At 42.8% G+C, this 26687-nt stretch overlaps 1 protein-coding gene across 10 annotated transcripts in view; it reads left to right on the top strand.

Moving 5' to 3' along the window:
* PEAK1 (pseudopodium enriched atypical kinase 1) overlaps positions 1–23666 on the top strand; it is a 111567-nt gene extending 87901 nt beyond the window's left edge. For all 10 annotated transcript variants that reach the window (XM_074549531.1, XM_014267617.3, XM_014267616.3 and 7 more), the window contains 2 exons: positions 6070–6818; positions 16366–23666. In XM_074549531.1, coding sequence (XP_074405632.1) covers positions 6070–6818; positions 16366–17520 — 1904 coding nt within the window. In that variant the 3' untranslated portion in view covers positions 17521–23666. The remainder of the gene's footprint in view (positions 1–6069; positions 6819–16365) is intronic.
* The last annotated feature ends 3021 nt before the right edge of the window (positions 23667–26687 follow it).

Raw genomic sequence — 26687 nt, 5'->3', positions numbered from 1 at the left:
AAAAAACCTGTCCAAGTGTGATGCTAACATCTACCAAGAAATTCCTCTTCTAAGGAGGAAAACTAAAATCTGTATCTTTGTGGTAAATTACTCATAGATCTAATGAATTCTTTCAATTTAGTGGGGTATGTATGTGTATCTGTAATTGCTGTATTTAGAAGACAGGGACATTGCAGACAGAATCCAGGCAGTTGAGGTCTGGCTGCAGAACTGCCTGTACCATGTTTATCCTGTGCAGCAAAATACCATCAGCACTGGAACAGCTTGCTCAGAGGAGGTTTGGAATCTCTGTGTGTGGAGATATTCACAAGTTCCAGCCCAACTGGAGAAGATCTGCACAACCTGCTCCAGCTGACCCTGCCTGCCTGTCCCACGAGATCCCTTCCATCAGTCCTGGCCTGTATTAGTGCTGGTCCTAAGTTTGAATGTTTCTCTTTAAAACCATAAGAAAAGTCAACCCCTTAGCAATTTATTCAAAACCTTCTCCTCACCGTGGGTTCACTTGGAGCTGTGCTGTCTCCAAAGTACCTTTGGTGTGAAAGGGTTAATTAGCTGTGGGGCTTGCCTGGCTCTGGCTGGGAGAGCTGCCTGCTGCTGGGAGCAATGCTTCCCTAAATGGCACTGAGCTCCCTGGCTGCCCTTCAAAGGCTTCCTGCTCTATTCAGCCAGCCTCACAGAGATTTCTAGGTAGGGACAGAGAATAATCCCTACTTGTTTTCACATCTTGCATCACCTGGGCAGCAAAACCTTATCTTTTATAGAACTAACAAATGCTGGTATGTGAAACTGGAAGAAAGGAGAATATGAGAAGATACATCACATTTGACTCCTGCCTCAGCTGCAGTTAGAGCTGCATGCTGCAGTTTGGAGTGTGTAAAATGCATCACGTGCACATCTCAACTTGCAGCACAATGCACAAGGTTCACCTTTTAAAGTGATCTGATACATATTCTGTGGTTTTTATTAAAAAGCAGATAATATGTCTCTACTTTGATAAATGGCTAATCTTCAGTTCTGACACATCATGATGCCTTAGCACTCGTGAAGTGTCATGAACAGAAATAATTGCAAGCCTTGGTGAATTTTCATCTGCAGTCAGGTAACAGTTTATGTCAGGTACTGCCCTCAAATATATTTGGTTTGGCCTTCCAAGAGACAAACCTTACAAAACAGAGGATTCTCCTCCAGGAGTCAGGTACAACATGGAAGAGTTGGGGCTTTTATGATGACAGGATAAGGTGTGTTCCTGGCTGTGGAAATAGGAGGATACTTGAGTAGGGGGAGAGAGGTTCTTGACTGCCATGGTCACAGTCAGGCTCTGGTGCCCACAGTTTAAGAAGAATGTTTTAAAAATTGCACAGACTCTAAAGAAAAGCTTTGCACATGCCTGGTATTGTGGCAAGCACTTCATAAGGACTAATTCATAATCTGAATCCATTCAGTTTATCAAAGTGAGAGTCTGGCTTGATCATGGTGGGGGTGCTCATGTGGTGGGCAGAACTGCAATTGGGGGACCTGTGGTATCAACACTTTAACAAAATCCAGAGGCTGCCACTTGAATGAAGATGAAGAAACAAATGTTCAGATGTGTAAGGGAGGGCCTGGATGTTTCTTTTGTAAGAGGTTCTTTTATTGTTACAGAAGTTAATTCAGGTAAGCCCTGTAACTGATGATAAGGAAGACAAAGCCTTTCCTTTACAAATCTTTAAATTGTTCTGTCTTTGTCTGAATTTGTTGGGGAAATTGGCTTGATTGAATTTGCATGGCTGTAAATAGATTAAGGTATTCTCAGTATACTCAGGATAGTTTTTCTGCCATTGGAAAAAAATAGGTTATTTCATTATCAGCTGTTTTTCTCTTTACACCTAAAGAAATGAGGAAAAAAGGAGGCTGAGTTTCTAGGCTTTGTGACTGCTGACACTGGAAAAAAATCCCAATCACAGTGTCTGCCATGGGGCATTGCCTCAGTCAGTTGGACCCGGGCAGAAAGCAGTGCTTTGGCCAGGCTGTAAATAAATAATGAGATCATTGCTGATGAAAACTGACAGTTCAGTGACAGACAGTGATTATAGCATCAGTCTGGTGCATTTTGTGTAGTGCATAATTAGCACAGGTAATGTCTAAGGTGGTGCAATGGAGGGTGGGCAGCAAGACCTGACAAGTCACCAAGCAAACAAAGTGAGATTCTCGTCTGCATCTCCCAGGAGACCTGTGCCAGCCTCAGGTTACTGCTGAGACACTCACATGCACCACCAGTGTTACTTAGCAAAGGTTAGCTTCCCTTTCTCTGACATCTATCATCATTCTGGTAAGATTTTAACTATTCAGTGAACACTACATGTGTAAACAGTAGAGCATTTAATGCAAATCTGTACAGGACAGTTTCATAGCAGGGTGGTGTACATGCAGAGCATTTATTGGAGCTGGGGCTGTGAGGCATGCTGGGAGCTTTTGCTGTGGTTGGAAGGTACTTGATGCATTTGTGGGTTTGTTTCATGGTTTGGTTATTTTTATCAGCCAGGATAAGTGTTTATTAAGGAGTGATGTCAGATTTGATAGTTTCAGCAGCTAACATAAATAGGCTGCAATGCAAAGTCTGATGATAAATCAGTTACCCAGAAAAATTAAACTTAAATGCCTTTCTCAGATGTCTTTCAGAGTTTCAGAACTCTGCATGGTGTCTGGAGACTTAAGCATTAATATTTAAATAGTGTATTGAGATTCTATAATGGAATATCTTTTTGAGCTGTAGAATTATTTAAAGCTCTGTAGAAATCTGCTGTCTGTAAAGAGTTAAATTTTTTTCTGTCATTGAGTAGTCTGGAATCCACTTCAAAGATCTCTCAAAGTGGCAGCCTAATATTGTCCCTGTTGTTCCTTTTCATTTTGCCTCCCAAGAGTGTGGCTCAGGCTGAACTTGCAGTGTTGGAGAGTCTGTGCAGTAGGTATGGAAATGATGAGTTAAAGCATGCAAGGGGAGAAGGAAAGGATAGGCAAGAAAAAGAAATTAATGCTCTGCTGGTATTTCTATGCAAAAGGACATTCTTGTGCCTTTGACAGGGACAACATTTAAGACAATCTTTTTCTTGCTGGGCAATGATTTTATAAAAATTGGCCCTGTAGTTTCTTGCCATGCTTGGGGAAAGCTGAGCTGGAGACTGGCCCATGAGCTGTGAAAGAAATGTACAGTGCTGGAACTCAGCACAGAAGCAGTGCAGACATGAAACTTTTCAACTGGATAATACAGATGGTTAGATTTCAATATGGAAAACTTGTTCTTGTGGGAAGAAACCACACTGTAACATAGCATTTTATACAAACTCATTTTTTCTCAGCTGAGAGTACTTGAAACAGTAACTACAGAATGACTTGAACATTCAGTTCTCTGGAACCTGCCACCCCCTCCAGACATCTGAAAAAACAACTTCTGGTTATGAAAACCTTCTCCAATTCTGTTTGGATGTCACAGTGCCAGTAGCTGTGCAAAAGCAGCCGTGGTTGCAGTCCCAACACTCCTCTGTGTGAGTGACTTTTGGAGGACAGAGTCATTACAGCAGACAAAAAACAAGAGAATGGGAGCAGTAACACTTATAAATCTTACCTTTCCTGGAGAGAGCTGCTGCTGCTCAGGATGTGCATCTGGCTCTGATTTGTTTCCCTGTTTCCTCTAGCAGCTGTGCATCCTTGGGTTAGCAAGTCCCAAAGCAAGGCCCCTTAGCAGAATGCCTCCTGAGCAGTGTCTGTGAACCCCAGCAGCCAGGCTGGCCCAGCAGAGTGGGCAGCAGGCTGAGGAGCAGAAAACAGGCAAGTGCTCTTTAGCCCAGAGCTAAAGTTGCTGGGGAGAAGTACATAGGTCACAGATTTTGTAAGACTGAGCAGTTGTGGAAGAGGACACATGTTTGTGTATTGGGTATCAAGTTTGAGAATTGGGTATGAAGTAGAAATGAACTTGTCTCAGGATTAAGCAAAAGGCTTCTGGATGTGTGTCTGGCACACAGACATCAATTCTGCTTTTGACTTGGACTCATCCCACACTTCACCTCTGCAAAAGGAGCTTCAGGACAGAGCTCCTGTAGTGCCCAGCTGGCAGCAGCATTCAGTGCTGCAGCACAGCAAACACTCACTGCAATACAAAGGAACAGCAGGGTCCCTCCAGCCCTCCAAGAGTTACATTTTTGTCAGCAACCTTTACAATGATTTGCAGTCTTCCCTGAATATCAGGTATGTACAAAACTGTTAGAATTTCCTGCTCAAAACTTGGTTTTTTTAAACATTGGAATAGCCAGACTTACATTAAATCCAGAAGGCTTTTCTGAGGGTTTCTTGAGCTTAAACAAAAGATGGGGATAGAATTTTCATTTGGGATGCTGTCTCCTTGGAGTGACTGACAAGAGAACAATTGCTAAGAAAGCAGGATGTGAGGCTGTTTTGTTTGTGGATACATATAGAAATATGATCCTCTCTGATTTTCTGAAATTAGGAGGTGTATTTCAGTGTTCTATCCAGCATTGCAGGGTTTGGTACATCCTGGCCATGTGGATTTCGGGTTCTGTAGTGTTCATACAAACTGTTACAACCTACCTTAACAAGCAGAAGAAGCTAATATTTCTTTTTGCAAACTGCAAAGTCATTAATTATTAATTATGGATTGAAGTGTTGTAATTCAGATCTGAATCTTAGATCCCCCTAGTCTTCCAGTTTAGTCCTCTCTTTACAAGGATTTTGTGGGCTTGGCAGTGTTAGGTTAACAGCTGGAATCTGATCTTAATAAAGGACTTTTCAGCCAAAATGATTTTATGATTCAGCACATTATTTTCAAATAGTTATAGTGTCTGTTCCCTTACTGGAAAAGATGCTCAGCTGTAGTTATTCAGAGCATCCATTTCAGGTCTGCTGTTTTCAGCTGTCAGAGTTGGCTTCCTACCTTACCATGACAGTCAGTGAACCTCCCAGGAGAACCAGAAAACTTATAAAATAATTTCTCTGAAAGTAGCAGTTAATTGGAAGGATCTCAAATTGATATAAGTAACAACAGTTTAATTGTCCCAGAGCAGTGAGCTGGTCTTTTGTATTTTGTGTTTATTGGTTTTTATTCTCCATTATATTATTGTAATTTATTTATTGTGCATTTCCAAGGACTCTGGCACTTATGAAACATAAATGTCCTTGATAAAAGCCATCCACAACACATGACAGGAAGTTTGTCTTCCCTGGATTCACACAAATGTCTGAAACTAGAAAATCCCAGCCTGTGTGTACATACTTGCCATTTGGGATCTCTTGAGTAAAGCCAGGTCTGGTTATCTCTGAATGTAACATTGCCAGCAAAGGTACCTGTGGCAAAGGGAGGGCACAACAGTTTTAATTGCAGGGTAGGAACTATGTCTGTCAAATTATGATCTTGCTCTTGATGGCAACACACTTGTCAACTTGAGTGAAAGTTGGCTTGACTTCCTTGATTTCACTGTGTGAATCTGCTGGGGCAATCCTGACTGCCTGATGTGACTTCCAGAGTATCTAAACTGTTATTTGTGTCTGGCAGTTTCTGGATTTCATTCTGAAATAGGATTTTCAGCCTGTCTAGTGCATTTCCCAATTGTTTTATGGACTGTTATCCACCCTTAGTTTTAGCACATTTGAATAGAAAATAAGAAATAATGTTACAGTCAGTTGACTGCAGAAGAAATTATAGGACACTGGGTGTAATTGCTGAAACTGGACTTGGCCAAAGTGTCAAATGGAGGTTTGGTTTTGCTTGCAATTCTTGTCATTGGTCTGCTGGATGTAAAATGGCAGCTCTGCTAGCACTGAAGGTGATTTCAAAATATATGCCAAGGTGAAATCAAGACTGGCTGGATGTAATTAGATATATATGATGCTGATTTGGTCATTGACTTGCTAATTAGTTCATTCTTTCATGTATGTATGTAGGGATTTTTGAAATGTTGGGGGGGGCAGGTCCTAGTCAGGTTTTGGGGTTTTTTTGCCTTAAACTTCTTTTCAGAGTGCGAACATGAGCAGCACATATGAAGTACTTTAATCTTCTCTCACTATTACCTTATTCCACAGGGCAGTCCAGAGCAGCTATGATCCCTCCAAAACAGCCCAGGCAACCCAAAGGAGCTTTGGATGATGCCATTGCCTTTGGAGGGCTGGCAGACCAGGAGACAGTGAACAACTTGCAGCCAACACCACCTCCACTGCCAAAGAAAACAATTCTGAGAGCGAACACAGAGCCGACTCCCCGAGACCTCCAGAAGCAGGCTCTGGAGAACAACCTGTGCATCATGGCCAACCCCACCTATGACATTGACACCAACTGGGAAGCGAGCAGCGCCTGCTCCTCGGTCAGCCTGGAGCTCAAGGTCCTGGACAACGAGTCGGGAGATTCCTTGGACAGGCCCTCAGAGAAGCTGAGAGCGGCCGCCTCGGCCACGAGCAGCGTTTCCAGCCTGGCCACGGGCAGCATCAAGGAGCGCTGCTCCACCAGCATGGAGTCGCTGAGCGGGCGGCGCCTGCCGCAGGCCAGGCAGGGCCGGGGCGTGCAGAAGCCGCAGAGACAGGCGCTCTACCGGGGCATCGAGAACAGGGACGAGGTGGTGGGCAAGATCCGCGGCCTGCACGCCGACTCGCTCAAGAAGCTGGCGCTGAAGTGCGAGGATCTGTTCATGGCGGGCCAGAAGGACCAGCTGCGCTTCGGCGTGGACAGCTGGTCGGATTTCCGCCTCACCAGCGACAAGCCCTGCTGCGAGGCGGGGGATGCCGTGTACTACCCTGCCTCCTACGCCAAGGACCCCCTCAACAACTACGCCGTCAAGGTAGGGGGATTGGAGCAATGCTGACCCATTGTCAGGGTAGGGGGGCTGGAGCAATGCTAACCCACTGTCAGGGTAGAGGGGCTGAAGTCGGGGAAGATGAAACAGGAAAGCCTTATAAATATGATTGCCTGGCAAAAGATTTTGAGAATATGGAACTGTAAGTGAGATGGAAATGAAAGCAAGCTTTGAGATCCCTTAGTTACTGAACAACAGGAAAACAATGGTGTGGCCAGCTGAAGGTAATCCCTTTTTGATGGAACAAGATCCTCTGCAAGCAGGCAGGTCCAAGGGTCCAGCAGACCCTGCCAGCGTGGCAGAAGGGGCCCAAAGAGGAGTTTTTAGGGTTTAAAATGTAACACAGTATGGTAATGTAGTGATTCTTATAGGCTGTATGGAAATGCTATAGGATTTGTATATTGTACTAGATTGGTTAGTGAGAATTAGAATATTCAACATAGAAGATGATTTATTGTATTGTAACGGGAACTTCGCCCTCTTGCCTCCTACCCCTTCTACTCTCTTACCCCTTTCACTCTCTTATGCTTTTTGTTCTCTTGCCTCTCTTATGCTCTTACCCTCTCATCCTCTCTGCCCCTCTCTTGGGCTGCTCTGAGCTGTGGCTGGCAGCTCCCAGCAGGGCCCTGCACCCAGGCCCTTTGCAATAAACCCCAAGTTCCATGACCTGGCTGCAGAGATCTCTCATCTCCGTCCGTCCCCATGGTGCTACCCCCCGACACTCCTATACTGGAGCAATGCTAATCCACTGTCAGGGTAGGGGGGCTGCAGCAATGCTAACCCACTGTCAGGGTAGGGGGGCTGCAGCAATGCTAACCCCAGGCATCAGTGGCAAAATGTGGCAGCAGCCATCCTCTGCTTCACATCCCATAGTGATAGGGCTGCTGCTGGCAGAGGGTGAGAAGGAAGGTTCCCAAGATGCAGGCTCTTCCTTCAGTCCACACCCATCTGTGCCATTGGTACCTGCTGTTTAATTGCATGTTTTTGTTGCAGCTCCAAAATGACTGAAAGAGAAATCAACACATGTTAGTCTTTACTGTGGTCACTGCTTAATGACATTTTGAAAGAAAAGTTCTGTTCTTCTAACGTGTCGACGGTTTTTTGGAAACTCACAATAACAAAATCCTTTGATTCACCTGCATGCAGAGGAAATTAAATCATCACTCCTAGTTAGGAAAGGTTTCCTAAAAAATTGAAAAGTTCTTCATTTTCAGAGCCATGTAATTTTAAATGTAAATTCTAGGGCAATAGACCATTCTGTTCCCATATAGGGTCTTAGATTTTCACCAGTGCTCATTACCAGCCTTTCAGAAGCTCTGCCTAGCCATCAGTGTTTGCCTTATAAATTCTTCAGCTAACACATTAAAGAAATAAGATTTACTAGATTTACTACTAATATATGAGTGCCTAGCTGACAGCTATCTCAGAAGATATTGTTATTTCATGGGCTTTTATATAGGTAGTTCTTTCTGAGTGCTGTAACTCTGCATTTCTCATTGCTTATCTGGTAGGAAGATAGGAGGACAGCTGAGACTCATAGCACTGTCAGGCTTCCTGTGTGACCTTGAGTAAATCACTGAACTTCTGACTCCTCCTTGTTGAAACGGAGATAAAACATTTATTGCCTGACCCAGATGTGTGAGGCCTGAGCTGTTATTCCTTTTATTTTACATACTCACAAGGGTGGTGCTTTACAGGAACTAAACATTGTTACCACTGCTGCATGACTGTTTACAAGATACAAAAAACTGAAAGGTAAGATTGGTGCAGCTGATATTTTTCTGAGACCTGAAGAGGTATATTTTTAATGCAGATATCTGGGTCTAACCATTTCTATTGTGTTAATTATTAAGGACTTCTGATTGGAAAAGATGTGAAATGAAATGTAGCTGTGTGGGAGCTGCCATGAGCAGCGGTACAGAGCAGGCAAGGAGAGCCAGCCCATGAGCCTGCCTGCAGTCAGCTGTGCTTCAGAATCAGCGCTGGCATTGCTCGTGGCTGGTTTGGAGGGTTTTGCTTTAATACAGTGGTGCAAAATGATTCCTTCTAAGCCCCAAAGTGGTATTTTTCTCTATTGGCAGGTTTGAGTTATCACTAATGTGATATCTCTTTGCACATCACAGATTTTTATTCCCTGTGCCATTGGTCTGTTATCTCCTGTCCTCCACAATACGTTTCCCTTGTAGAAAGCCAGAGAGAAGAAAGAAAGCAGGGTAACATGGTCAAATAGGTGCTAGATTTTTTTTCATAATTCAGATTTCTTAAAAATAGTTCTCTGACTAACAAGGGCTATTGCCTGGTAATAGATGTGAGTGAAGTATGCACAAAATATCCTTGAGGCAGAGGTCACCAGGAGCTGTTGTGCTGTTAGGATGAGAGGAAAAGTTCCTCCTGCAAATACCCCCCTGGCACTCACTGTGCTACAGGAAGGTGTTGGCCCCAAGCTGATCTTTGACTTACAAGCCATCAGTCCAGGATCAGATTTGTCCAAAAGCTCATAACCACAGATTGCTGTTTCATTACACAGAGATTTGGGGAATTTAGCTTTAACAAATATGCTAGTTTTTACTACCATGGGTGTATTTTGTGTGAGCCAAATTACAATAATCTACCTTCAACAAATAACCTATGTCTTCCTGCCACTTTAAATCCCTTATCCCCAAAACAGGGTGGAAAAAGCAGTGAAATGAAAATTGCTGGTGTGCCAATTGAATCCAAAACAGTCTTCCTGTTATTTTGGATCAAGTCTTAGAAATACGCTTTGAAAGTGGAGCCACATCTCTGGATGGTGTAAATTAATGTAGCTCTTTTGAGTTTTACAGAACTACCCAAGCAACACTGCCTAACAATTCAGACAGTTCCTAAATTTTATGATTTTAATATTAGATCTGAGAAACAATGTCATAATGAGATTTTTTAAACTATTATTCTCTTTGTAGAAAATCAGAGATTCACCCCCAAACAGTGCTAATACTCTTGATACCTAAAATTTGCATTTTAATATTCTATTTCCAAAAATATAGTTACAAAAGCATTGTTAAAAATTCATCTTTGACCATTTAACTACTGCTGAATCAAATTTAGAACAATGAATGATTTGTAGTGCACTTTTCCATTCTGGTGGTTTCACCAGTAAAAGATGCTCTGATAAATTTGGTGGAGAATGAGCACTACTTGTTCTGTTGGGGTGGATATGAGAGGAAACATTCATAGGGGTGTGTTGTTTCCCAGCACTTTATTTTGCTTTTTGCTTCAACTCTCACCTAATCTGCTAGTAAACACCCAGTGCAAAAATAGCTGCAGGAAGCCATGTGGAAATTATTTTGACTGAAACATTAGAAATAAAACCAGTACATAAGTCATGATCAGAAAAGTAGTTTTTCAAATGGAAAAATAAAGTTCCCTTTCAAGAAAGGTTTCCATAAAATTCCAGCCCCTGAGGTGTTTTTCTTTCACCTAAGTGCAGTACCACCTTCTAAGTTGTTGGTAGATCTGGGGCAATATGGATGAACATTCCCCTGAAACCACAGTCTTATCAGTAATTCCAAATATGTGGTGAAAAGGTTACACCAAAGTAAAAGCAGCACAGAGCACCAGCAGATTGGATGAGTTCTGTTCTCAGTGTCCTGACACAAACTGAATCAGGCACTGATGTGGTAGGGACATCTTTTATTAAAAGATAAATAAATAAATGAGATTACTCAGAAGGAATAACAGACACTGTGACTACTTGTCAGTGCCATAAACAGGTTCCACTTTCAGAATGAAACTCTCAAAGCAGACCTGTCCAGTGTCAGAGGCTGACTCACAGCAGCCATGATTCAGAGTGCAGACAGAACAACAGCCATAAAAGCCAGCTGGCTGTGGCCACAGCACGTGTGGCAGTGCTGCTCAGGTGGGTAACGGCAACTGCAGGGGTGCAGACAGCTCACGAGGAGCAGGTCAGATTTATTGCTTTGATTGCAGCAGAAGTTCTAGCAGTAAAACCTGAGGATTCCTGGTAATGTTTGTGTTTGTGTCCCAGGTATAAGACACAGGAATGCAGAAGTAAGCAGCACTGGGCTGAACTTGGCAGGTTCATACTGCAGCTGACAATTACTTCCTAGTCATGTGTAGTTTGTCACAGTGTGCTAAGGTGGTTTGATTTGGTAATTCAGTTTCCTAGTGGAGCTTCCTGTCAGAAGGATTGTTAAAGGCTGTCCCAGAACTTCGTGCTTCAGATCAAAACAAAGCAATGTACGTTCAACTTCCAGCCCATTCCCAGTTCAGTCACAGCAAAACAGAATTCTGTGTTTTGGCACATCATTAAAAAGTCAAAGCTCTATTCCAAGGCCAGATCAAGAAAATGAGGTCAATCAGAGATCAAACTGCCCTCCTTGGAAAACAAGGTTGTGCCAAGAACAAGCTATCAATTTGGGATTAGCAAGCTTTCATTCTACACAGAATTTCATTTGCAGTTGTCCCTCTGTGCAATACAACAAAGTGGCACAGATGGTGCAGTCTTTGTGATCTTCTGTGTTTCTCATTTTCAGCGCTTGTAAATTCATTTCCCACAATCCTGGTGGTGCTGTGAGTTCACTGCTGCTGTGTGAAATGCACAGGACAGAGTGGGAATGAGATTCCCTGCTGGGGAAGGGAGAGGCAGCTGATGGCACTGTGAGCCACAGCACTCATAAAGGAAGAAGAAAGGTAACACAGAACATTTTGTAGAAGCTCTGAAATGTTCAAATCCTGCTTCTTGGGCTGGGAGCACTGAGGAAAACTGAAATGGCAGGGTATAAAGAAACCTGTCCTGTCCCTATAAACGTGACAGATGTTTGGTTCATGTGGATGCAATAAGGAAAAGATACATGATGACAGTGCATTCCAGTGAAAAGGAAGTTGGATACTTTGCATTCCTTCCTACTTGTACTCTCCTTTTTTCTCATTGCTTTCTTGCGTCACATGGAAGGGTTTTTCATCAACATTGCTTCATCTTTTGAGCAACCAGCTCTTTATCAGCTCATGAAATAAGGCTGGCCAAGCCCTTATCAACACCTTCCTTTCAGCTGTTATCACATACCATATCTTCATAGCTCAGCTGGATGTATTTCATTAAAGCAAGTAGTAAATGACTCATTGATCCTACTTTCTGTGTTAGTGTTTTAGTCAAAGTGTTTTCACCTTTTCTTCCTGTGCCAAAAAACAGGTATTCAGCATGTTCTATATGTAAAAGGCAACAGGATTTCCATCTTTTTGAGTAGATGACTGGAACAGAAAAAAGCTTTAAAAATGCAAAGGAAAATAGGCTATATATTTTTTCCCAGCTTTGACACAGAATTAACCATCACAAGCAGAAAAGCAGCTCTGTGTGCACTCCTTTAGCAATTCATCACCAGCAGCTGAAAATACTTGCTAGGGAGGTCAATAATTTTCACCTTTTTTTACCTAATTTTTTTCAAATGTGAATACTGACTCCAACTCAAACCATTTTGAAAGTTTAAAATCTTTGTCATTCAGATGGTAGTTTTAAGTGATAGTGGAGTTAATCCAGTACAAAAGGCTTGGGTGAGAATAATTACCCATTGATGGTATTAGAGCAGTATTTACTGTTCTATTGCAAAATCATAATATAAAGTAGACTTCTGAGTAGAACCTGCAGTGTAAAAGAATCTGAATAGTGCAATGCAAAACGCCAAGACTTACCCGAAGAGAAGCCAGACACTTACAGGAGCATCAGATAACTGCAGGTCTGTCTTCTGGAAGCTGCTTTATGCATTCAGACAGGTGTCTGATTTGTTACCACACTCTGAGTTTGGGTGCTGCCTGCAGAAAGCCCAGCTTTCCAGCTTTCCCTTCCTCCTGACAACTGCAGGGTGCCCAGTGTACAGATTTCAGTGTTTGTGTAGTCAGCAGTTTAATCAGCCTGAAATAACCCAGCTGCCTCTTCCACTTCTCACTTCATGGTGTTTGTAAACAAAAAGCAAGAAGCAGAAAATCCATCTCAAAGCAGATCTCAGCTCTCCTGTCTTTGCAGATGCTGAATGCAGCTTCATGTACCCATCATGTTCCTCTGTATTAAACAAGAAGGCTGGAAGTGTCCCAAAGCCATCACTGTTGGCCATTTGTGGGATTAGAGATTTTTTCCCTATATTGGTTGGATTCCTTAACAGCACAATAAGGAGGGAAAATCTTTTTTAATGAGTGCAGTCATTTTAGTATCAGTTTTAATCATTATTCTATTTAGTATTTCATGTCTGGTTTGTTGATAACTTAAATTCTGTTTTGTTAGTATAGAGAGGAGTCTGAAGCAAGACCTCATGAAATTTAAGAACTGATTTTGGGGAAAGTTTGGCCCTGCTGTGGCTTCCTGCTTTAGAGTGGACAGTGCTCTGAATCTTTTCAAGTCACATGGAGTTAGTAATGGAACTTACTCTTCCTGTAAAGTATTCTGAGGATCACTGGACACAAAGTTATTTTCTGCTGAATGCTGGAGAGGTCTCAGCTACAATTCTGAATTTATTATAGGTACCACTCCTCAGAAAGATCTAATAGATGGGGAGAATGCAGAAAGAGCAACACAAATCAGAGGATTAGGAACAAAGATAGGAGAAGTAAGGGCTGGGTATTTTCAAAAATAAACAAAGATGGGGAAAGTTATATTTTCCCCAGTTGAAAAGGTATAAAATTCAAGGATGGGAATCAGGAATCAATTTTTAGCCAATCAGCAAGGAGAAGGGCTGTCACTTTAATGTGAAGTTGATTTAGGATTGAATAGTGGAAAGAAAAATAGAGAAGATAGAGAACTGCTTTGGGGTGGGTTTAGTAGGCTGGAGAGGTCATCTCAGGGATGAGCAGACAGAGGAGACTGGCCTTGCAGGCCCCTGCCTCAGGAAAAGCCCCCTCTGCACCAGCAGCTGGATGCCTTTGGATGCAGATGTGCATGGCCAGCATTTCTAAAAGAGAAGAAAGCAGCAGCACATCCATAAAGCATGGATCCAAGTGTGCTTCTGCACTCTCACAGGTCTGGGAGTGGCCATGGTTACTAAAATGAGGGAGCCAAAGCTGATTTTGAGAGGTGCAGATCCTATCTCCAGCTTCACCTGAAACAGTAGTAAATCTGAGAGCATTCTCTGAAGTAGGAAAAAGAAGCTGCCTAGAGCTAAAATTAGAAACTAGGTGAAAGTCTTGATTCCTTTGCTTTTCCTTTTCTGTTGGCAAGGAGAAATCCTTTCCATAAACTTTTTAAAAAGCCTTATATTCACCAAACTGAGATGTGTATATTGTTTTCAGAGCACATACTTTGTGGATTATGTATTCCTAGCAGAATATCAGTTTTAGCTGACTGGTGGCACTGGAAATCCTCTGTGGATTAAGAAATAGAGTGCAGTACCTAAGGCCAAGTGTGGTTCTCAACATTTTTTATCACCAAGTAAACTGACTTTAAAATTAAACTCTTTCAGAATGAGATTTTTTGTTGGTTTTTTCTTATTAGGTCACTTAAGTATTTTTAAAAACTGAAGGCTGAATTACAACATGTTGAACCTTTTCTGCAGTTGGAATTGAGTATTCCCATGGCTGGCTGTGCAAGAAAAAGGCCATGGACTTGAAGGGCATAGAAGATGGAACAATTTTGTTTTCCTTAATAGCTCTTCTCCCACTCAGATTTGATACACACATACATATGAGTCTGTCTGTACAGCTTTTCTAGTTCTGCCTTCTGTGCAGTATTAAGTATTTATTCAATCTGGGGACTTCAGTCTCAAAGACAATCAGCTAGCATTTTCTTTTTCTATATAATTCAAAGGTTATTGCTATATTTTTGCCTCTGTAACCCTTGAGAGAAGGGACTGGGGGCACACATACCACTGAGAACTCACTTCACCTCTAACAGGGTAAAATACATTTTGAAAACTTAAGTGAGCAAAAGCCACTGTATAAACAGGGTAAGGATCAACGTTTCCTCTCATAAATAAAATAAAATTGACTAGAAAATGGATTTTTCAAATCAGTTTTGCGGGTTTGTGGCAGTTACAAACAGGCAGTTTTAGTGTACATAATGAGTAGGGAAATGTGAGTGCTTGTGAAGTATGGCAATATGCAGAGTCTCAAAGATAAGAGGACAATCAGAATGTTGGTACAAATTTTGTCTGAGTTCCTCTGGTTATCTGACAATGCAGTTTTCTGATCAACTACCATAAAAGATTAAATCTTGTATTTATATTTCTTAACCACACAAGCATGTAAAGTATGAAAAATTTATGTGTGTGTTACTGAAAGGCAGGTTTATAACTTAGCTGCAGAAGTTCTGAGAGGGGGAAAATGAGAAACAGGGAGAAAAATCACCTAATGCTTCCATTGGGGCTGGGATGAGATCTGGGTTTCTTGGTGGTGGTGGCTGTGTAGAACAAGTGCTGACCTTGGTATCTGGCTTTCCTTGGTTCAGAGATGAGCTAAGGGAAGCTGTAGCTTCACCTGGAGAGAAATTACTTCCTCTTTTTTCTTCTCTGAGCTTTGCACTTAAAACCTGTTGGTGCATTACAGCAAGTGAATATTTAGACTCTAACCATGTAAAAGATCAAAACATACACCTAACCTTACATGCTGTGAATGATCTCTCTGAATTTAGTAGAACTAAGGTTAATATGCAAAGGTCAAGACAGCTGAGTCTTTGTAATTTTAATCAGTTAATGCCTTAGAAACAGAGGCACTAGTGGGGCTTGTCCAGTGACTTTTGTCAGAGGTTGGAGCTGCCAGTTGTTATGGGAGTGCAAACAATTCATAAGGATAATTACTATGTTGATAATGTATATATCAATAAGATACTTCTGGACATAAATACAGTACATATGGCAGAAAAGCAAACCATATTTTGGATCTTGATAATTGGTTGAAAGCAAGTAAGGTACCATGTTCTACTGATTGCCCATTCATCACCAGAGCCAAGTCTGCCTGGCAGCAGCCTGTGCATGCACACATGCACCCCTCAGTGCAGACACACTGCACTGCTGCAGCTCATGGATTTCAGTTCCACTTACCGTGGGCAAGGAGCAAACATCAGTCACCCAGCTGACAGGGCTTGACTTGTTATGCCATGCTCACTCAGCCATGTGCAAGTGTTTGGTCAAATACTTCATGCATATTTCTTTGTATCCCCTATTGCTATTGATTCTTTTTGTCTTGTTCAAGCTTCACACAAAGCTGAGAGAACTTGCAATAAAATGATACAGGTAAACAAGTAACTGTAAAAAAGCTTTGCTGTGCATTTACCATGTATCAGCTGCTGTTCTGATTAAAAACCAGAATTGTATTTTCCATTGGATCATGTGTGCAGAGGGAGAGATGCCTGCATGTATTGTTCTGCAGTTGCTTACTAGCCAGTGAGAACTGTTTAGGTGCCTTAAGACAGTCTGCCAAGGTCAGTTCATTAAAAAAATGCTCATTGCTCTTGTTTAGGCCTAGACTGGAGATCCCATCAGCAAAGTACATATTAAAAAATAGATATAGAAATTAGGAATTAAAGAATGATGTCTGTTGTGTTTGTTTCCCCCAGATCTGTAAGAGCAAGGCCAAGGAGTCCCAGCAGTATTACCACAGCCTGTCCATCCGGCAGAGCCTGGCTATCAACTTCAACATCCAGCAGGACTGTGGCCATTTCCTGGCCGAGGTGCCCATGCGCCTCCTGCCCTGGGAGGATGACGATGCAGCGGACGTGGAAGAGGAGCGGGAAGAAGAGGAGAAAGAGGCTGAGCAGAAGAGCAAGGACAGTGCCTGCAGCCCAGAGGGCTCGTGCAGGGACAGCCCCAGCAGGCAGGGCACCCTGAGCAAGCCCCGCAGCCGCGTGGTGGTGATCACGCGCGAGGTGCCGCAGCTCACCGTGGCTGACTTCGTGCGCGACTCCGCGGCGCGGCACAGCAAGAGCCCCGACCTGTACGAGAGACAGGTGTGCCTGCTGCTCCTGCAGCTGTGCCTGGGCCTGGAGCACCTGAAGCCCTACCACATCACCCACTGTGACCTGCGCCTGGAGAACCTGCTGCTGGTTCACTCCAGGCCGGGAGGCAGCCCCCTGAGCCCCGAGGCCACCGAGCCCAATCCCAACACTGCCTGCCCGGCCAGATTAATTGTGAGCAACTTCTCGCAGGCCAAGCAGAAGAGTCACATGGTGGACCCTGAGGTCCTGCGGGATCAGTCCCGCCTGGCGCCAGAAATCATCACTGCAACGCAGTACAAGAAGTGTGATGAGTTCCAGACTGGCATCCTCATCTATGAAATGCTGCACTTACCCAACCCCTTTGATGAGAATCCAGAGCTGAAAGAGAAGGAGTACACTTGTGCCGATCTCCCCAAGATTCCTTGCCGTTCCCTCTACTCGCAAGGGCTTCAACAACTTGCCAGCTGCCTGCTGAATCCCAACCCTTCGGAGAGGATCTTGATATCAGAAGCCAAAGGAATCCTTCAGTGTCTGCTTTGGGGCCCACGTGAGGACTTGTTCCATGCTCTCAGTACATCTTCCAACCCCTCACGGAGAGATGCCATACTTCAGAACTGGCTCGATATAAAAAGGACGCTGCTGATGATCAAGTTTGCAGAGAAGTCCTTGGAGAGGGACTGTGGAATTATTCTGGAAGACTGGCTTTGTTGTCAGTATCTGGCTTTTGCCACTACAGACTCACTTCATCGCATTGTGAGACTCATGAAGCAGCACTAGTTGTAGAGCCTGTTGCTTTTCGTGAAGCATCCCCACCTCTGCCCAGCCCTCACTCCAGCCTGCACTAGGGCTCACACTTTGTACAGTTGTTACAAAACAGCCTAGACAATGAAGCCAGCAACTCTGAGCAAATAGGTTCTAATTGGAGAAATTGCATCCTGTACCAAGTATGACGGAAACTTTACTTTTTTGCCAGGCCTGCTAGGGATTGATCACATACATGACTGCATTTGGATCAGACAGTATGTAACTTGATTCATATCTGGCTGAAAAGGAGAGCAAGCTTTGATACCACTATTTCTACCACTACAGGAAACAAATTGCCCTCCTCTTCTGGGTAGTTTCTGTCATTTCCTACATAGCATTGATTAGTGAATAGCAGTGACCATAAGCAGAGATGGATTAGTGGGGAATGTGAGATGAATTATCCACCATGCCACAGAACACTCATTTGCTTTCACTCCACGTACCCCACATTTCCTCTCAGCTTAGTCAGTCCCCCACAGCAGGCTGTGCTCCTCTTTTCTTTGGTCTCAACCAAACAGGTTCTGACCTTTCTCTTACACTTTACACTACCTGTACTTTCCTCCCCAGATGTGGTTTTCCCACTGAGCATGGCAAGCACCTGTGTTCAGTCCTCTTCCTCCTCCTCTGCCTCATTGCCTACCCATATCCTTTCTAACCATCACAATTTCATCAATGCTGCCTTAATCACACGTAACCCTTAGCTTGAGACCTGTGCATTCAAAAGCAGCATATGCACACTTTATCTATCCTGTTTCCTAGAAAACCTTCACCAGTCTGAGCTGTTGATGTACTGTAGCCATAACCACATTTATACAAGAACAATACAACACATGGTGGACCCTTGAAATTCCCCTTCCATTGCAAAAAGCACTAAAGCCTGACTTGAAATGGATGGGAGGTACATAACCTTCTCTGACAATCACTGCTATGAATCAGGGACAAAAATTAAAGCCACCTCTTCTGTTTTGGTTTGGTCTGCTCTTGTCACTTATGCCATACTGCAAAGTGAGACTGAAATTGGCTCTGCAGGTTTGTTGGCAGGAGATAGAAATGTTTAGAGCCTGTCTGTGTGTAGCTAACAGGCAACATGGAGATACTTGTACTGCAGACACAGTTCTCTGAAGGGTAAGAACAAGGGTGCAAAAACACTGTTGTTTAATTATGGAGGGAGCTGTTAAGTTTGGCAGCCACGACCAACAGCATCATGACCCACATTTCCTGCAGCAGTGCTTGGCTGCCCATCTCTTGTCTGCTGTAACCAGTGTTTTCTCATGTTGCTATGGACAACACCCTAAAAATGGAATGTTGTCAGAAGAGCTCAAAGAGCATCACAGACAAAGTTTTGGACTGGAGCAGGAATTAGTGAGGATTGAAGAGTCAGAATTTTTAAAACCTCAACTTGAAGGAGCTTTTTCACTTTTCAAGGCCACTGCTGACTTCCTTCTGTGCCCTAAGAGCCATTTCCCATGGAACCTCTGTACAGACAATATCTTTGCTCAGTATTGGTAGGCTAGGAGTTGTTTTCCAAGTTGCTCTGAAGAATGGATCTGGATGCAGAGGGAAAAGCAATCCTGAATATTGTGACCCGGGTGATGGAAAGCAGACAGCTGTAGTTATGAGCCTGTGCTTCTCTCCTATGGATCTATGTGCAATTCTTGAATTATTTTTTAAAGCTGTACATTACAGTGTTCACTTTACACACCAGCCTTTACCTGATGCTAGATCTGCAGCCCCTTCCTTTACTTTCCTGGCACATAAATGCACAGATATCCATGTGTTCTTTTTATGGATTGATGTTCCATTGTAATTGTTAAAACTGTGAGGAATCAATTCACTTCAGCCTTGAAACAAATAGCCACTTTATACAACATATGCATTCTTGGACCACATGCATGGAAGCTGAACAAACAGTCCTGCAGGCTCAAAGTCAGCGAGAGTAGCTCTGGATGCACGGCGTTCATCGAGGGCTGACGTGTCTGTGATTCTGCTCTGGCACCTCTCAGAGCTCAGCTCAATGGCCTGTGGAACCTACATTGATTGTGCCCTAGTATAGACTGTCTTCGTTACCTTTCTCAAGATTTTTTTGAAACTTCTGATTGTTCTTTTGTTTGATTCACCTGTATCAGTGAAGGATCAGGCAAGGATGAGGATAATATATTTCAATGTGATATGTATGTTTTTTTTTCTCTTTTTGGCAAGAAGGTTAGGATGGTGGCATTGATGCAGAAAAACAGGACAGTGCATTAAAAGCCCAAGTGCAATGTATGTAGTTGAAGTACTTCCTCTACATCAGGAAAGAAAGTTTCTGCACTAGTGCTGAGCAGCTTGTAGAAGAACCTTTACAAAGACTCTCCTGTTCAGTGCAGCCCTGCTTTACCTGGACACAGGAGGGCAATGCTCCCATAGTTCACATCCACCGAGCATGGCAAGTCACTTGTGTACTACCTGCTAGCTATTAGTGCCAGTGTGCTGAGCTGCCAGTGGGGCTTCTTGTTCTCTGTGGTCTGGTTTTGTGTCTGTTCCGTGGTGTGTGTGTGCACCTGACTTCCCAGCTAGCTCACATAGGCATAGGAGTAACTCTTGGACCACCTGGCATTGCAGTGGGGCAGATCCTCTGGGCGTTGCCATGTTTAGGGACACATGTTCCCTCTGTCACTGTGATGTCAACACACACGTGCAGAGTTGGATTTTGAATCTTGTACAAGCATGGGTATTAATGCAGCTGGTCCAAGGCCTTTGTATCTCTAGCTATCTAACTTCAGTTTGTATCTTTTGTGATGCACCAATACTCATTTTAGCTCTGCAGTATAACCAAGCATGGATAGATGTTCACTACCAACCTCTTTCTTGTGCAGCACTGGGTAAACTTTAGCAATTTGTAATGTTGTGTGGTTTTTTTCTTTAAAAAAGAAAGAATGGCCAATGTAATCGGACCCTATCTGGCCTGAGTTCTTCCCTGAGGAGCTTGAGGCTGACTTTGCAGATCTGCCCATAACTGATGATTGCAACTGTGTTTGTGGTGGTTCTCCATCCTGGCACCAGATTGTGCCACGTAAATACACAAGAATGTATGCATTAAACTGATTGTAAACACATCCTAAGAATGCTACAGCATAATTGCTAAGCAAAAGGAAAAAAACCCGCTCTGTTTGTAACAGGATCCTGTGTATGGCAGGAACAAAACCCCTGGCTGTGCATGTTAGAACGCACTTGAATATGTGCACAGATCTTGAATTTTTTTTTAGCAATGTCGCACTTTCAGTTGAGCTCAAGAAATAGGAAGAGCTGCAAATCTAAGATAACAGTATTGACTGTAAATATATATTTTTCTATTAATAAAAGCTGTCATTCAAATATTTTTAACATGAACTCTAAAGATTTTTCCAGTGGAAACTAATTTCTGGAAAAATCAAATGCTTGTTTGAAGAATTATGATGAGTGGTTTCTGATCCTTTTAGAGCCATTTAAACCCTCTCTAATATTACAGAGAGAGCACAGTGATTGGATTCACAATATTTAGTGCCTTGTCAAAAACCTGAAATGTAGCTGGTCAGTGGGTGGAAATCTTATTCTTTTCATAACAGCCCTAGAAATAATACTGCCCATGTGAAGATGCAAAAGACTTACAAAATTAAATGCTGTACTTCGTATGATACTGGGTTGATCTCTTCCATAAGATTTGTGTGAACGGGTTCCTTTAAGTTGCTTGTAGTACAGCATAAACCTGAAGTAACACGACTGTGGTGTTTCACATTTGGGATCTGGAACAGGGAGAACACCAGTGGATGCCAGGGCAGCTGTGGCAGCCTGAGCAGGCACAGGAGAAGCCTCTTGCTCTGACAATCTCTGCAGCCCCTCAGTGCTGTGCTGGCCAGGGGGGGCTGGGGGCAGCAGGGAGGGGGGAATGTGCTGCTGCTGCTGCACTGCACCCTGGGCTGAGCTGGGAAATGCAAAGCTCTGTTCCAACAGGAGTGCTGCAAGATCTGCCCCTGAGGTGATGTGGAAAATGGGTTCGTTTTGTATTTCTTAAATGGGAATTACTAATTGTCTGTCAAGCCTCAGATCTGATCCAGTCAATATGCATACCCAGGTGAATTTAAAGAGACTCTACTGGTAAAAGCTTGCCTATAAACTTGTAGGAATGAGGGAATCCAGAATTTTCTTCTGGAGCCCCTGGAATGTCCAAATACAGAAGCCTGGTCTCATTTCAGTGTTCACACTGATGAAATCAGTAACTCCAGCCAGGATACCATTGCTGCCCCACAGAGAAGAGTGCAGGTAGCATTTACAAAAATGTTCCACCTTAAATCTTTTATGCTCCACACATCCTACCCACAAAGTATGAATGGATCATCTTGATGTGTTAATACAAGAGAATTCCTACATATTATAGAGAAAAATATATTATTTAAATAAAATATGTGTGTTAGGGTTCAGCTACCTGCAGAATGTATTCAGTAGCTTCATGCTGTAGGTCCTTAATTTTAATGTGTATTTGCTGCTGAAATAAAATGTATCTGGTTCTGAATTCTTGTGCTGAGATTCCCATCTAAATTAATTTCTTTTTTTTTTTTGTAATAACAAATCCTTATGTAAATATAAAATAAATGATCCTGTTTTTATTTAAATCAGTTTTAAGTTTTCTGAGGGATACAACTGAAACTGAGTCAAACCTTTTAATGCACTTTCTTTTCCCCCTTTCTCTAAATTGATTGTTTCTCAGTACAAACAGGACTTTACTGCATGACTAGACTGTCAGTTTTACTCTGGCTTTGCAGAGGTGGTGCTGGTTCTGCTGAAACTCCTGTAAGACCTGGAGCACAATCAGAGCCCTCCAGCCAGCACAAAGATGTGATTGTGATTTAGTTATGCAGTAAGATAACATCAAAGTATAGAACAGAATTTTAAATACCTCTATAAAAATACACCTGTGGAAATATTCTGTAAACACTCATGTGGATTACAAAGACTTCAAGCAAAGAATACACACAAAAAATACTTTTCAAAACACTGGGGAGAAATTTCATAAGGGAAATTTCAACTCCAAAAGAAGGAGCAAGTCTTTTTCCCTGCTGTGCTGCAGAGAATTTCTGGTAGACATTGGTATGGATGTTTTTACTCACCTGGATGCAGTGTCAGAAGGATGGGGATTTTGACTAGGTGTAGAATGTCATTTAAATCATTTCCTGTAAGTCTCCTTGCATTGGTGCTCCACTCAGCATTTACCTGGAAACCACAGAATGCTTTCAGATTAGGCAGAATTGCCAGTGAGAAATCAAATACTCAACTTACCTGTACATAAGCATTTTACCACTCTACAGAATTTGAGAATTTGGTTTTTACTTCAGACTATACAGATTTTTTTTTTCCATAAATTTAAGGGGAAGATTTCAGGGATTTAGAAGAGGTTGGACCTTTTTTTAAATATGGAAGAAATATTTGTTCATAAATATATATATACATACATATATATATATGAGTGCATGTGGGCATGTTTTAATATATATGTATGTATATGAATTTTTTATCCCAAAAGTATTCTTTGCCCCTTTTTGCTTGAAAAAATATATATATTATATATTGTATATATAATATATATTTTAAGAGTGTGTAAATTTTAATATAGTAATTTCATAAATAACACCTCTTCAAAAAACTACTCTAAACTTCTTTTTCCTTGTCCTTTGGATTGTTGGTATTAGAAAGTTTTGCAGTTGAAATCCTTGGGTTTTTTTCTTTTAAAACTTAATTATGCTGAGCATTTAAGAATATGTTCTTGTTTTTAGTAAAAGGGGGAAATTTATTTTTAAATTGGGGATTCCAAAATCAGTGAACTTTTATAAATGGGATTTCTTTAAATGCCTTGAATAAGGGAATTTCTTTTAATTTCTTTTTTCAGTTCCATTCTTGTGGGTAATTTGTATTTGGAATTCCTGGTTGCATTGCTTTATCTGGTGCTTCATATTGATATTTACACATTTTTATATAAATAAGTATATAAACTTCAAGCCTTCCTTTGTGATCAGGGGCAGTTACACTCTGGTTTGCTGTGGTACTTTGCTGTGTACTCCGTGGCATTCATGTTACTGTGTAAATAAACTAGTTTTATTACACTCCAACTCAGACTTGCCATTGCCTCATTTTCCCCCTTCCCAGGTAACGAAACAAAACCTTGTATTCCTGAGGCAAATGCACGTGGCCAGTGCAGCTGAGGGTTTGATCCACGAGCAGCTGGGTTGCAGCAGCAGTGCAGGTGTGGCAGGTGCCCACCAGGCCACACATCCCAGCTGCAGGAGCTGCCAGTGCTGGGACACTGCCCCAGCTCCCACCTCTGGCAGTGCCCCAGGAGCCTCACCATGGCTGGCACCATTTCAGCTCCATCTGGCAAGTGGCAGCAACAGCCCAAAAATAAACTGGCCACCAGTGGCTGCTGTAGATTGAGCCAGTGTCTTGTAAGGCCTGCTTGCAGAGAAGTGACTTGGCATATAATGACAACGGCCTCGCTGGGGACAACCCTTGGCATGTGAGGAGCTGAGCCAAAGTTAGACATTTCCCTAGAGTGGCCAGGGTTGAAATGACCTGCTGTGAAGGAATAAAATTACTCTTAAGTCAAATTTTTACGTGCAGGGACAAAGCAGGAGGATGCCTCCAAGGCAGTCTGCGGTGGAATTCATTGTGTCTGATCTGTTACCTTGAAGCATCCAACCTGATGGAGAGTCTGTGGGAAACAGATGGGATAATGTGCATCTTCTGCAGTGTGCAGACACACTTCAGTGGCACTGAGATCAAACAGCTCAATTTTGTACCCACATTTGACAGGCAGCAATGGTAGCTGCAGATGCTAATTTATTAGCATAGAGCAGATGACACCATAGACGTCAGAGCAGCGCTGTGCCTCTGCATGACAATCACACTGCTCACAAATGCTCTTGAAAGAAAAATAAAAACAACCCCAAAAACCAGCCTGCAGGCTCTATTGTCCCCACAGTCACAGTGGCTTTGCACAGGTATGTCATCATTTCAATGATCAGAATTAGTTGAAGTGTAGCTACTACCTGCCCTTCACATTTATTCCTTAGACACTGTATGAAAGCCTTTCAAAACCAGTTTAAGCTATTGTCCTCATCCTTTTGCAAGTACAAAGCTAGCTGACTCTAAAGGTGTCACACATAAATACAGAGCACATTTCACAGCCTGACAGATACTTTGGCTTTGCCAGAGTAATCCCTGCTCACTTCAACAAAGTGCCATGGACTTCAGCTAAACAGTTCGATTATGCCATTTATGTCAGTGGCAATCATCACTCTGCAGGGAAAAGATATACAGAAATAGACTGAACCCTTGTCAAGACATGATAATTATACTAGTTTAACTAAAATCTGTTTGAAATTAATTTAGTTCTGTTAGTGCAAACTCTCTTGTGGGTGTCCTTAAGCAGTCGCAGTCTGGTGTTCTCGTTTCAGCTTGTGCCAGACATGAACACAAGTGGAACAGATGCCTGGTTTCAGCTGATGCAAAAATGTCTGTATCAGATTCTTCACCAACTCAGAAACACACCCAATAGTAGAGGTGTGTTCTACAGGATAAACTTTGTTTTGCAGAAAGCCTCCCTGCATCACTGGAGCTCTGCAGGCTGCTGCTTTTGCCCCAGTTCATTCTGTGGTGCCCCACAGGAATCACAGCACCCTCCTTGCCCAGAGGTGCTTTTAACCAGGCCTGGTGGAAGCAGTTCCCAAGGGAAACTGCTCTGCAGAGAGAGGCTGCAGCTTCAGCCTTCAGATCTGCTGCCCTTGGTGCTGCTGCTGTCTCAGGAGGCAGCACTAGAGCCTGGTGGTTAGCTCATCCCCAAGGAAGATGGGGCAGCTCCTTCAGGGCTTCCAGATGAGCAGAAAGTCATTGTCTGGCAATCAGACACCAGGGGAGTCACTGCGAGAGCAGCTCGGAGGCTCTGAAGCAGATTTGCTTGTGTAAAATCAGAGAACTCAGAGTAATAGCTGATAAAGGTGCATTTTCTATTACAGCTCCTGTTCTCACCCTTTGTATTGTTGTCATTGCAGTGTTCCTTTTGTTACACTGCAGCTGGCAGACTCAGAACATGCACAGAAGGAAGCACTGGAAGTAATAGACAGTAATTTAAGGTAAAATCACAAAACTCTATTTCTTATCCTCTGAAAAGAGAAGGATCAGGAATGGAGAGGTTTCTTGCTCAGATAATTATCTGCTCTACCAGGAGATCCACAGAAAGCTCCTCCTCCAGTTGTTTCCTGGTGTTTTACAGGTGCTGGGAGGAGCCCATGCTCCCCTGCACAGCCCAGTGAGACAGGACAGCCCCAGGGACAGAACTGGTGTGCAGTGAGCTGGGGGCACTCACAGATCCCATGTCAGATGCCAGGTTTTGCCTGACTTCACTGGAGTCTTAATGGTCCAGATAAACTACAGTGAATAGCAGATTACCCTTAAAAACATGAAATCCCTGCAGTGTATCTACAAGAAGCAAGCTATTAACTTTGCACCTCTCCAAAGTGCAGAAGGACATAAATGTTCTTGTAAAGAAAATGAAGAATTAAATCAAGGTAATAAAATTCTCCTGGTTCCTACATGGGCACTAAATTTGAATCAAGTTACTGTTGGAAATGGGCCAGAGGTCTGCCCATGTACAGCCACCACTGCAACCATCAAAAGAAAAGGAACTTCCCATAACCTTCTCTTGGCCAGGGAAGAAAGTCTCCTTTGAAACTTCTTTCCATTTTCATTACTGGGAAAAAAAGTTTAATATGCTCTGCTGCATTAGTCCTTCATCTTCTGTATTTGTGTTTGTACAGGAGTAATTGCTGAAGCTGCAATCACAGGACACCAGGGTGTGCTTCAGCTTCAAACAAGACACAACAGCAAGTCAGAAGAGGCTGTCAGATACTACATGACAAATGTTCAATGGCTTTGGTTACAAATGTTAAAATACCACCTTGACCATCCCAGGCCCTTTTGCAGCAGTGAACTGTTCAAATCATGTCCCTGTGGCATGGAGCATTGCTCCCTGTACCTTGGAGCCTCAACATCTCCTTCCACAGGAACTGCAGCACAGTCCTGATCTCTTCCTTGCTGTGAGACCTTTTTTGTTGTGGGTTTTAGAAGTGTTAGGG

This window comes from Zonotrichia albicollis, chromosome 11 (genome assembly GCF_047830755.1).
Source record: "Zonotrichia albicollis isolate bZonAlb1 chromosome 11, bZonAlb1.hap1, whole genome shotgun sequence".
NCBI lineage: Eukaryota > Metazoa > Chordata > Aves > Passeriformes > Passerellidae > Zonotrichia > Zonotrichia albicollis.
Note: the sequence above shows the minus strand (reverse complement) of the source record. Positions and strands in the feature narration are given on the sequence as shown.